This window comes from Limulus polyphemus, unplaced genomic scaffold, assembly GCF_000517525.1.
Source record: "Limulus polyphemus unplaced genomic scaffold, Limulus_polyphemus-2.1.2 Scaffold4930, whole genome shotgun sequence".
In the NCBI taxonomy this organism is placed as follows: domain Eukaryota; kingdom Metazoa; phylum Arthropoda; class Merostomata; order Xiphosura; family Limulidae; genus Limulus; species Limulus polyphemus.
In genome coordinates, this window is record NW_013670540.1 from 47,929 (window position 1) to 60,443 (window position 12,515).

Consider the following 12,515-nt stretch of genomic DNA (forward strand, 5'->3'; position numbering starts at 1 on the left):
TTCAAATACACCACCAATATGCTTCAACTTCTCAGAACTAAATGACTGGTTTATAGAGATGTGGTTTTGTTTACTGGTACCACAGTGTGCACATAGCAACAGTAATCATTATACTCCTACTGTATCACTAGTGTCATCTAGTATCAAACATAATTAAAATGTTTATTATTTTTAGACCTAACTTTTCTATCAATGAAAATAATTTACAATCAAAGTAAAAGTACATTATTTAGAAAACCTGTCAAGATTTTAGTATTTTCTTCTTCTTCCCCTTTGAAATTTTCTGTCAATGGATTTAAATAACTTCCTCATTCCAACCCATATAATTAAACTTAACCAACAAAGTTTTTATTATTGAAATATTCTAAACACATAACAAGCTCACAAAGTTCGGGTTTTCTCATAAGACAGAATTTTCAGATAATGTTCTTACCACTTTTAAATAATAATAACATATGCATATCACTTTTGTTATACCAAAGTGTTAAGTTCAATTACAGGTCAGTATATAAAAAATAACAAGGTAGTGTAGTATAACGATAACGGATCAATGTCAAGTTTAATTACAGGTCAGTATATAAATAAATAACAAGGTTGTGTAGTCTAATGACAACAAATAACAAATCAATGTCAAGTTTAATTACAGATCAGTATATAAACAAATAACTAGGTAGTGTAGTCTAATGACAACAAATAACAAATCAATGTCAAGTTTAATTACAGATCAGTATATAAACAAATAACTAGGTAGTGTAGTTTCACGACAACAAATAACAAGTCAGTGTCAGGGTTAATTACAGGTCAGTATATATAAAAATGACAAGTCAGTGTCAATGTTAATTACAGGTCAGTATATAAACAAATAACAAGGTAGTGTAGTTTCATGACAATAAATAACAAATCAGTGTCAGATTTAATCACAGGTCAGTATATAAACAAACAACAAGGTAGTGTAGTCTAATGATAAGTGCAAAAATATAAAATCTACCAAATAAAAATGTACAGCACATAAAAAAAAAATCATTGTGCAACAATACCTGGCCAAAAACTCACAATTTTAGTATTAGTGAAAATAGTTATTAATGTAATCCTGCTTAAAGGTTAAGCTGACTAGATGTTTACTGGAACATAATTAGAAAGTTCAAAATAACTTGTCATAACCAACGCCCTAGGATATCCTTTTGTCCATGGTAAGGATTTGTTCCCAACTGTCATTGTATAAAACCATTTACAGTAACGTATTTCTAAGGCATTCATCTCTAATTTATCAACGTATTCCTCTGAATATCTAGAAAGCATATACCAAATTTTTAATGTTCTATTAATTAGTCTTGAAAACCTCTGTTTTACTGTTTAGTAGAATATAATTTTTTCATATTGTTAGAAGTAATATGAGAGTTAAAAAGCCCGTTTTCTGAAACAGGTATTAAACTTATCTGAATGTCTAATGCATTACCTCTTCATAAACAAAGTTTTAGACATTTAGTTCCAAGTCAAGGTTTGTATATCTCATAGTTTGTAAGTTTTGTTAGTTTCTCTTGTTGTAAAACACATTTCCTTGGAGTTTTGTGTAATGTATACCAGAATATACATAAAGTTTTAAAATTTGACATTCAACTGACTGATAAGATAAGCTGACAAAAGAAAAATAAAGCATATTCTGGGAGAAGAGTGTCACAAACTACACCAAACATTTTGTTTTGTCAAGTACAACATTTATTAGTTTTGAAGTTACTTTTTCAATTCAATTAATTACATAATATTCCTTTATTTTTTAATCCAAGCCACATAAGTTTAAAAGCAAAAACTTTATTGTTCACATTTATGAAGACTTTCATTTCATTGTTGAAACACTTGGAAAGCTTTTACAAAATAGGAAAAAAAATTAAACCTCAAAACTTCAATAAATCTATCAAAAAGACAACTATGGCTAAATTCTTTCACAAGCTCTTTCAATAATTGAAATTGTTCCTTTGATTTTGAAAACAGAAGTAGAAATGTTTGCTAATCTTTTCTTCACACAGTCTTTAAAAACAAATCTATCAAACCAAGAATTGCAGCCTTCAGTCCCACATCTTTTACAGCTAGTTGAAACTTTTCAGTCATTGTTGACATTTCTGATTCACCTATAATTGAAATTAGTCATTTTTAAACTTCAATTTAATGTACAATAGAAAGAGATTTTTTGAGGCATATTATATGCATTACTGGAAACAATGAGGAAAAGGATACGACAGGCAAAAGTTATAGAAATTCTACCCATTTATCACAAGAAAATGAACTGTGCCAAGGTACAGTCACGTGTTGACAGTTCACACTGAAAATGGCTTCTGTCCAATCAGAAAGTGACACACCAGTATAAAGTTTATCAAAGTACAGGTAGTCCTTGCTTAACTATAAAAAATGTGTAATGATTAGAATTTATTGATTCATCTGTTGGGTTCATAATAAGTTACAAGAAAAATCAAAGTAGTAATGAGAATCAAAGAAGTAACAACAAGTATAACAATGTAATGTTATAACATAGAAGAGACTGTAATAATAACTTGAAAAAATCACATTAATAGTAAGACTTAAATAATTAGGTAGCGAGGTATTTACTGTGATTGCCATTCTAAAGTTGTTCGTTATTACATTGAAAAATGTTATGACATTGCATGCTGTTATATTAAATTAGCTATATTAATTACTGGATTGATTTATGTACATAGCTTGCCTTGATCGGAAGTTACTGATAAACATAAAACTAAAGTATTAATACATTAGTTATCAAACAATAACACAAACAAATATATACTTAATGTCTGTACAATGAAGAGCCTGGTTTAAAACTGGTAACACAGAAATAAATCGTACACTATCAATAACATGGCATTTAAACTATGCAGGATTCCAATCCTCCATCTTTGTACTGACCAATATTTGGTGACCCCAGGATACAGTTGTAGCCATGATCTTGGTCTTCCAGAAAATCCCAGGAAATATGAAGTTGTTCCCTTTTTTTTAGTAAGAAAATAAGTAATGTTCTTACAATAAGCAAATAATTAAAGAATTCAAGATTTAACTACAGTAACCAGATTGAAATATAAACGTTAAGTAAATCAGTCCTAATTACCAATACATCTTCATAAGTTAGCTACAAATTTCCATTAACTTTAGGTGTTCTACCTCCTGATGCCACACAAATACCAAGTTGAAATATCAGTCTGCAATATATCTTGATATCTACCTCCTGATACCACATAGAGTTTAAATATCAGTCTCCAATATATCTTGATATCTACCTCCTGATGCCACACAAATACCGAGTTTAAATATCAGTCTCCAATATATCTTGATATCTAGATCCAATATATCTTGAAATCTACCTCCTGATACCACACAAATACTGAGATTAAATATCAGTCTCCGATATATCTTGATATCTACCTCCTGATACTACACAAATACTGAGATTAAATATCAGTCTCCAATATATCTTGATATCTACCTCCTGATACCACACAAATACCAAGATTAAATATCAGTCTGCAATATATCTTTATATCTAGATCAAATATATCTTGATATCTACCTCCTGATACCACACAAATACCAAGATTAAATATCAGTCTGCAATATATCTTTATATCTAGATCAAATATATCTTGATATCTACCTCCTGATACCACACAGAGTTTAGATCTCAGTATCCAATATATCTTCATATCTAGATTCAAACACATCTTGATATCTACCTCCTGATACCACACAGTTTAAATATCAGTCTCCAATATATCTTGATATCATAGCTATTGATCCCCAGAGCATTTTGATATCATATATCCTGATCCCCAACACATTTTAATAACAGCTATTAGTATCAATAACCAAGAAATCTTGCCCACTATTAAATTTGACTTAATTTTTTAAATCCTTGTGTTGCTGAAACTTAAATTTCAGTATTATTTACTTCACTTTGTTTGCTTGTTGTTAAGCACAAAGCTACACAGTAGCCACTCTGTGCTGTGCCCACCACAAATATTGAAACCCCCAGACTGACTGCTTAGCCACTTGGGAGTATTTCCTTTAGTTCTGAGTATTTCTTCAAAAAAAGCATAAAGAAGTTTTAAACAAAAATCCAACTCCATATAAGTGCAAGAATGAAATAAATTATTTTAAACTTCCAGTGCAGACAACCTACTCAAGAGAAATTAGTCAAGCATAAGATAATATTTACTTTACCGAAGTTGCACCTTCATTGTCACTTTTTTCACCCAATACATCTTTAAATAGCTTGAAATTGAAAGCCACATTTTTACTACTTTATACACAAAAACCACTAAAGTATTAAGGATAATTTTCAAATTAAAAATAATCACATGCAACATGGATAAGTTTAATCCTCTGTACAAAACTACAGAAAAAACATTCCTGATCAGAAAATGCAGTTAACTACATTCTGGACAGGTTGTCATACAAGATCAGGTTAAGACCTCTGAAACTGTTTTCTGTTATAGAAGATCTGATTGAGGTGTTAAGGGAACTGATAATGTTAATGCATCATCTTTTTTTTTCCTATTTAATGGTGAGAACTGTAGGACAAAGAGACACAAATATAAATTTTGGCAGGGTAGGAGTCACATTCAAAGAAGACAGTTTTATTTTTCTAACATAGTGATTATCCTTTAGAACTGGATGCAGTAAGTCTAAGCAAGTTTGATGGAAGGCTTGCTTAATATTTAAGTGATAAAAGCTGGCTTTAAACATTTTTTGTAATTTTATTATTATTGTTCAGTTCAGTGAATGAGACAGTCTCAATGGATCAACAGGCTCCTGGCCCTAAATGTCATACAAGTTTATCTTAAAGTCAAACAATCATTAGCTCTAATGGGTGACCATGATTTGTGCATCAACATGCCTGAACACATTTTAAGAGAATAAGTATCAAAACACTGCTTAAATGAATGAGGTTCGTGCTGATCCACCCATCAAATTAGTTACTACAAAATTTCCTGTACTAAAAATTTATCAAATACACAAAATTAATATGATTCAAAATAATAAAAATTACATAAATATGCAGTAAATAAAATTAACTTTAAAATACTTTAATACCTGTTTGCTCCTTTTTTGGATATCCTAACCATTACTCTACTGTTCTTTTTTACTACTTCTATGGACTCTTGAAAGCGTGACTCCAACAATGCAACTAATTCATTCAGGCTTGCATAGCTTTCTGAATAATTAAGGTAACTGTGTAAAAAGTCTTGTAAACAATTCTGATCTTGATACCTGCACAGAAAAAAAAAAGATCTTAAAAAATACTAAATATAACAAACTTTAAAACACCTTATACAAACAAATTTTAAAATGCCATATACAAACAAATTCATACGTCAGGTGATTAATCTTACATTAATATAATGTAAATCTTACATTATTAAACAATATTAAAAACAATCAAATTCTTAGATTACTTTAGCATATCCAAAACTTGATATAAAATATACCAGACTGAGCATTTGTGTGCTGGTAATTTTAACTATACTCTAGTTTTAATCCTCTATATCCAAACCTAGTAATTTTAACTACAAATTGGTTTTAATCTTCTATATTCAGACCTAGTAATTTTTATTACAAACTGGTTGTATTTATTTATACACTATTGTTAATTCTCTGTCCTTGTACAAGAACTGAAGTTTTATTTTTTATTGTTTATTTAATGTTAAACTAGTAGTTTTACAGATAATACATAAGCTAAGCAATTGCTTTTATTTGTTAATTAAGTATAAAATGTTTTTTCATGGCTCAGTTTTTCATAGGTAGCCTGATGAATGAGTACTTATATTTCATAATCTCCTCAAGTTATATAAATCTGATTCTTTTATTTATACTGATGTAAAATTATTTTCTGAGTATCAGTACCAAGTGAATTTGTCCAGATTTTCTGTAACATCTTCATGAACAGCCACCTTCAGATTACTGATTCGACAAATCTTCCTATCTTCTTCAACTACCTAATGGTCAGAAGATCTTAAATGTAAACCAAAAGTACTTAATTCAGTTTCCCAATAAATTTAAATACCTGTATAGTCTACTAAAAACTGAAACACAAAACTAATCACTATACATAAAATAATAATGAAATTTATATATATTTGTAATCTTTTAAGAATTAAAGAAAAGTTTAACATAAGCTTTACCAACTGTAATATGCATATATATTTCTTATCTTTTATTCACATTGAAAAAACAAAAAGTGTAGAATTAGATCTGACATTTGTAAGCTGCAAATAATTACTTTTAATTATTCTAAATATAAGAGTAAAGTCATTTAACTTAAAATTACACAAGAAATCTTGGGTAAGCTAAAAAAAATGGCAGAAAGTCAACAAAATAAATACAAAATTACACTTTAATAAGTGTATTAAAGTTTAAATTTCAGATTTTTTATACATATAATGTATCTATCTAGATGTTATATATATAGAGAAATATATTTCTTTATGTATGTTGTTTATACTCCCTCTAAATTATAGGATATTCCATGTGTAAATGTGGAGACATTTCATCCATTGATTTCAAATATAGAAAAGGTGGATTTATTTTATCAAACTTGGCAAACATAATCATTATCATTCAGTTAATTATAAATGAAGTAATAAATAATAATCAATAAATTAATAATTTTAGGTTAAACAAAATCAGTAATTACAAATAAATACAATTCCTTCTAATTTCTGAAAAATAATTAATAACTACAGCCTTTTATTAGTTTTACCTGAAATTCAGTCTGAAACTTCAGACCATTACAATCTCCCGACATCTGGCACATGCTGGTCTTCTCCACCTCATCTGTATAAAGAATATAAAACTTCTGTCTTACCAGCAGGCTCCATGAAGTAACAAGAACACAAACTTGTGAGAAAGTTACACAGAAATGCTAAACTCAGAGACGTTTAATTTGATGGCATTATTAAAATATTTTGTCTAAAAATGTAAACAAAACTTCTAATTATTAAAAATCTTGGTCTGTTGCTACTTGTAATTAATTTTATCTCTGACTTATTTCAAAAGCAAATAATAATGTGACATTTCTATTACAATGAAACTAATAGTTTAAAAATTCACTTACTGTAACCACAGATATCACGGGTGAATGATGAAATGTTTATTCCACAAAGGTATTTGGTTAACAACAGCTAGAATTATGAAAAAGTTTTTACATTAAAATGATAAAACTTAAAGTTGTAAATCACACATTAAAAAACATGCTTAATTTGGAAAGATAAATTATGATAAATTCTTTTTTTCTTTTTATAATCATACAACTAAGTCTATACACATTAAAAAACATAACTTAAAGAAGTGTGAAAATTTTTTTTACAAATGTACAAAAAAGTATATACACAGTCTTACTCTTTTTTTCAGAGTTTCAATGTCATTGTCTTTACTTTGCTCTGCTATTAAAATGTTCTTGTGAACCTTCCTAAAGGAAAATAATATAACATCAGGGTATGTAAACATAGAAATTGATTACTTCACTTTGTCAAAAGTAGAAGTTAATTCACTTGGCCAGTGCACATTTACTAAACTAAAGCTGGGTGACTACTGGTATTTTCTAATCAATTACATTTAGTTGATCAATTAATGCATGTCCTCTCCTGCATTATTCGAACAAGGTATTAATCCTCCTATTTTCATTCACCTAGCTTTGTTTTCTAAATCCTTTTCAAATTACATTTACTAGCATTGCCACTCAATAAAACCATACTATATCTATAAGGAAGTAGAAAATACTCACTTTAAACAAGGAACCAAACATCAATAAGACACTTTTACAAAACCTTAAACAATCTCCAGTCATGACTTCTTTGTGTCATACTGTACTATATTCATGTGTTTAGGCAAGCTACTTGTACCTGATGATGACAAAATATTGTACTGTTACGCCTCCAGTCGTTAATTGATTTTCCGTAACTTCGTTCCCACGAAACTTTAGCAACACAAGTCCTTACTTAATAAAACTGTTTTTTTCTTTCTGAATATAACTTTACCGATACACTTATTTTCAACAGTCGCTCTATAACAAACGTTTTAACAACGAACGTTAACTTCAACAATACTTTCTGACTGCAGTTCAATTACTCACTACCTACACACACATTGTCATGTCACGCCGTGACCATCTTATATATACCAGACCACCCCCAATCTAGCAAATGCTAGAGCACTCCCGAAGGAACAGGATAGTTCTAGAAACGTGGCGCGACACTAGTCACGTGACCTCGCTGATGCAACAGTACATTTGTTAGTATTAAACTTGTCATAATGTTTTCTTTGTTATCCATTCAACATTCTCTAAGCTATATAAGCTCACCTTATCTTATCTGATGTCTTCTTATTGAAGAAAATTTCTGTAGCTTTCAAACAGATAGTGATTTTCAAATGCTTCCATTAGTTTTTGTACAATCCTTGGTTGCCACCTTGTTATCATGTCCCATCAATTGTTTTAATAACACACAACTTTAGAAACAGAAATATTAAATATGATAGTATGATTCTTGCTCTATCCAATCAAATCATAGTGGAGTAGATACATAGGTTTAGGGCATTTTTAGTAGTTTCTGCATGATTCTATATTTGTGAATTTTTAAAATACTTGTGGTAGATTAGGGAAGTAATATATTCCTGAGGTAATAAGTTACTAATAAAAGTAAGGTTATTCTTTGTGATGGGAAGAAAAATTCTAAAAAATAAAATCAACAAATAGGTTCTTTTCAAGCAAAGCTTTTTCCAATTGAGCAAAAATGAAAATACAAACTTTTCTTTCAAATCTGTCTAAAAAAGTGTCAAGTGGTAACAAAATATGAAAAGCCAGAGGAAACTGTGTCTTCAGACTTCAGGTACAATAACTTAAAATTACATTACTTTTTCAATCTTAAACTTTGTCCATGAAAATGTATCACGCACAATGCAACTGCATTGTAAATGTTTAGAAACAACAAACTTGGAGATAAGAAAAACATCTTATAATGCTAAGACTAGGTTTTCAAACCTTAAGGGGCAGCACATAGATAGCATACTGCAAAATTTTGTGCTTAACAACAAACATAATGGTATTATTTTAATTACTTGGATAGCTGGAGTAACTGAAAACCATAATTTCAATTATTTATTTTTGTGAGAATCAATTTAACTATAATTTTGTTTGATTGTTAGCTAGAATTATCATAAACATTAATTGAAAACATTAGTTTCAATTAGTTGATTATTTTTGTGACATTAATCAATATGACTAATTGATGTAACTACTGTTCATACGTAATCAACTAAATCAACCAGCTCTACACTATACCATGTCTAATAAACCTGAGAATGACTGCAGTAGAATCTATTTGCAACTGAAAAAAAGCAAAACACCCAATAAACAAGAGATAAATCCATGGAAATAAATAAAAATACTGTATTTAAAGTATAATTACCTTCAAAATTAGAATTACACAAACTAAGATAAAGTGTCTACATTTTTAATCTGTCTTAATACTAAATAAATATTTATCTTCCAAATCTGCCTTACCAAAAACAGTTGAAAATCTCCAGATTAAAACTTGCTTTATAAAAATTCTAAAGGTAGTTATGAGATATGAAAAATCTTTAATTAATGTAATAGTTTAAATGATTACAATGTACAATCTAGAATACTGAAAATCTAAAATACCTTTTTAATTGTTGTTCTTTCTTAATTTCAATTTTGTGTCTAAGCAATGAATTTTCTTCTTTCAATTCTGCTATTGTTCTTTTTAGTCTATCAATATCTGACAGAGATGTGTCAAAACTGTCCTTGGGGAGTTCTGATTCTGCTGTACATTGGCTAAGACTCCTTTGGCCCAGTTTCCTACTTAACTGATCCATGAAAAAACTGAAGATGTTTCTAGTAAACAAGTTTGCATAGAACAAAAATTAACAATAGAAATTTACATAACCAAACCAAGTGACAAGATAGCAATATGACTTACAAAAATCACTCAAGAGGTCTACAAGTAGTATTTATCTTCATGGAAAGTTATTTTATAACTTATTAAGAACTGAAAAGCCAAGGAAAAAGCAAATACTTGAGATCACATAACAAATAAAACATGATAAAGCTGTCTCTAGGTATGTCTACAAGAATCATGTATCTGCACAACACAGGGTCCAGAAACACCATGTAGAGCAATATTTTTAAATAAGACTGTGAAGGGTATACAAACATATCAACTCTTTATTCTTACTAATTAAGTAATGAAAACTTTACACTTCACTGGTCAGCTTCTAATTCACAGTATATGAATACTGGCTGCTGAGTTTATAAACCAGATACAAACAGGAACAAAGCATGCTTGGATGGAAGACACAGAATCATGGAAATATCCCACATTTATGTCAAACTGAGATCCTACTGTGATATCCCACAATTCTTACTTTATTTAAGTCAACAATTATTCCAAATACAAGTATACAAGGGTGAGAACCTTCCAACTCAACTTATTCTAGTATCTGTGTCATCCCCTCAAATGGGCTTACTGCACCCTAAAGAACAAACACTGAGTCAAGCTTCCACAGGGCAGCCAATATTACATATGCTTTATATCACAGCTAGAATATTAATATAGACATTTATAACCTTTGTACATCCAGTTTACCAGAAAGATAAATACAAGCAGGGAACTTGTTTATTCTCAATATGTGATAAATAGCCTTGAACCATATGAGGCTCATACTTTATCACAGCAACCAAACATGACTTATCTAGGACCCTACTTTCACTCTTTTAATTTAAACCATTTATAGTACTACTTTAAAAGCTACAGATACTTGTGTCATCTAAGCTGTTGTTAATGGAATGTAAAATTGTAAGTCAAAATATTAGTTTTAATTTAGACAATTGCAATGAATTCAAATAATTACTTAGATGATAGTACACTGTGGAATTAGAATTCACCTGGCATTACTTTAAATTTAGCTTTCCAACAATATTAGTAGTAGTATCTAATTTTAAACGTACATGCCCAAAGCCTTATAATTATATGTACAATTACATTCTTATCAACATTAATCATTAATGGCGGTCATGGTCTGCAAAAACCGGGTAATTAGAAAACTGTTCCACACATCCATGTTCTTGGGAATAGAAAATATAATTTATTTTTCTTAAAAGGTAATGTAACATAAAACTTATACCTTTATTACTGTTTTTGTGATTCTTTAAAGTTTAACAATCTCTTCTAAACTCTCAGTCTCAAGAGTCTCACTTATGAGTTAGACTAACTTCCAAGAGTAATTTTCAATTTCAAGCTATATTTAATTACTAACCTACTTATTTAGTCCCATAAAATAAAAATGTCATGTGTACCCTTAATTACAAACAGAAATGATAGAAAATCGTTATTTTACGACCAGTACAACTATTTTACACAAAGAAGAAATGTCTGTCCTAGCAAAAAAGTTGAAAAACTCGGTCAGATCGCCGAAACTATAAATATTCAAATACTAGCGCAAAAGTAAAATAATAACGCAGCGCCACTTAATTAAATAGGGAGCTATAGCTAATATTCAAAGTGTGTAAAAATAAATTCCCGAAACTGATATAACTCAAATAATAAGTTTCAGTGTGATGAGCAAATGACAACTAAAAACACCATACACATATTCAAATTATCCTTCAGATGGTCACTTACAAATTTTTATCAAATGAAAAAGAAATAATCACTGGTAGACTTAACCTAAATTAGACTTTTCACCTAAAAATCTCGTCCCCAAAATTAATAATCGTGCTAGGTCTACCTTAAATATCAGTACATACTCAAACCAACCTTGGTTAAATATAAGAAGCGCCAGAAGGCGCTAGATTTTTTTTTAAGCCTGACATTTAGAAATTCTGTATAATAAAAAATGGAAGTGTCTATTTCTCCTTGGTGGTGACTGCATATTTGAACTACCTATTCAGCTTTCACTTTTTAAGGATTCATCAGGTATTGGCTATTCAGATTTATCAAGGTTTCATCGAGTATTAACTATTCAACCATGCCTCAAGTTGGACAAAAAAAGAAAAAAACGCGCCCTGGCTAACTAATGAATGAATATTTGCTGTAAAATTCTTTTCAATGCTATGGATGTAGCTACAAGTTTGGCCGACAATTTTGATTTCATTCCTTTAAGTCGCACGCTGAATTTTTTTTTCTGGGCGCACCTTTTTTTTCACGCCTAAGGTGTTTTTAATTAGATATCATGACTTTTTGTCAATACACACCAAATAAGAACGTGGCACTCGATAATAACCAACATTAGCTTTAGGTTTGCAACCCTATTATTTGGAACAGACCTTTACTTTATAGAACCAACCAGATTCTAAAAACTATATATTGGTAGTTTTCCTCTCGTAATCAGTGTTAATAACTTCCTCTATAGTAACGCCATGGAATCTAGATTAACGGTTTATTGTCATCACAAGCATGCACTCGATACAACCGTATCAAGCATCATTATTTACA

At 29.7% G+C, this 12,515-nt stretch overlaps 1 protein-coding gene across 1 annotated transcript; it reads right to left on the bottom strand.

Moving 5' to 3' along the window:
- Nucleotides 1-1,717: 1,717 nt before the first annotated feature.
- Nucleotides 1,718-11,782, bottom strand: LOC106471873. Its single transcript, XM_022400492.1, has 9 exons — nucleotides 11,766-11,782; nucleotides 9,704-9,916; nucleotides 7,402-7,471; nucleotides 7,118-7,184; nucleotides 6,764-6,837; nucleotides 5,908-5,999; nucleotides 5,098-5,274; nucleotides 2,917-2,996; nucleotides 1,718-2,126 (listed from the first exon to the last, which is right to left on the bottom strand). The coding sequence occupies exons 2-9, from the start codon at nucleotides 9,895-9,897 to the stop codon at nucleotides 2,017-2,019; spliced, it is 864 nt and encodes a 287-aa protein (XP_022256200.1). The 5' UTR covers nucleotides 9,898-9,916; nucleotides 11,766-11,782; the 3' UTR covers nucleotides 1,718-2,016.
- Between the last annotated feature and the right edge of the window lie 733 nt (nucleotides 11,783-12,515).

Coding starts and splice junctions, on each gene's coding strand:
- LOC106471873 (XM_022400492.1), bottom strand. CDS start 9,897: ATGGATCAGTTAAGTAGGAAACTGGGCCAAAGGAGTCTTAGCCAATGT. Junction 6,838..7,117: donor CCGTGATATCTGTGGTTACA/GTAAGTGAATTT, acceptor TTCTTTATACAG/ATGAGGTGGAGAAGACCAGC. Junction 2,127..2,916: donor CCTGGGGTCACCAAATATTG/GTCAGTACAAAG, acceptor TTTCAATTATAG/GTGAATCAGAAATGTCAACA.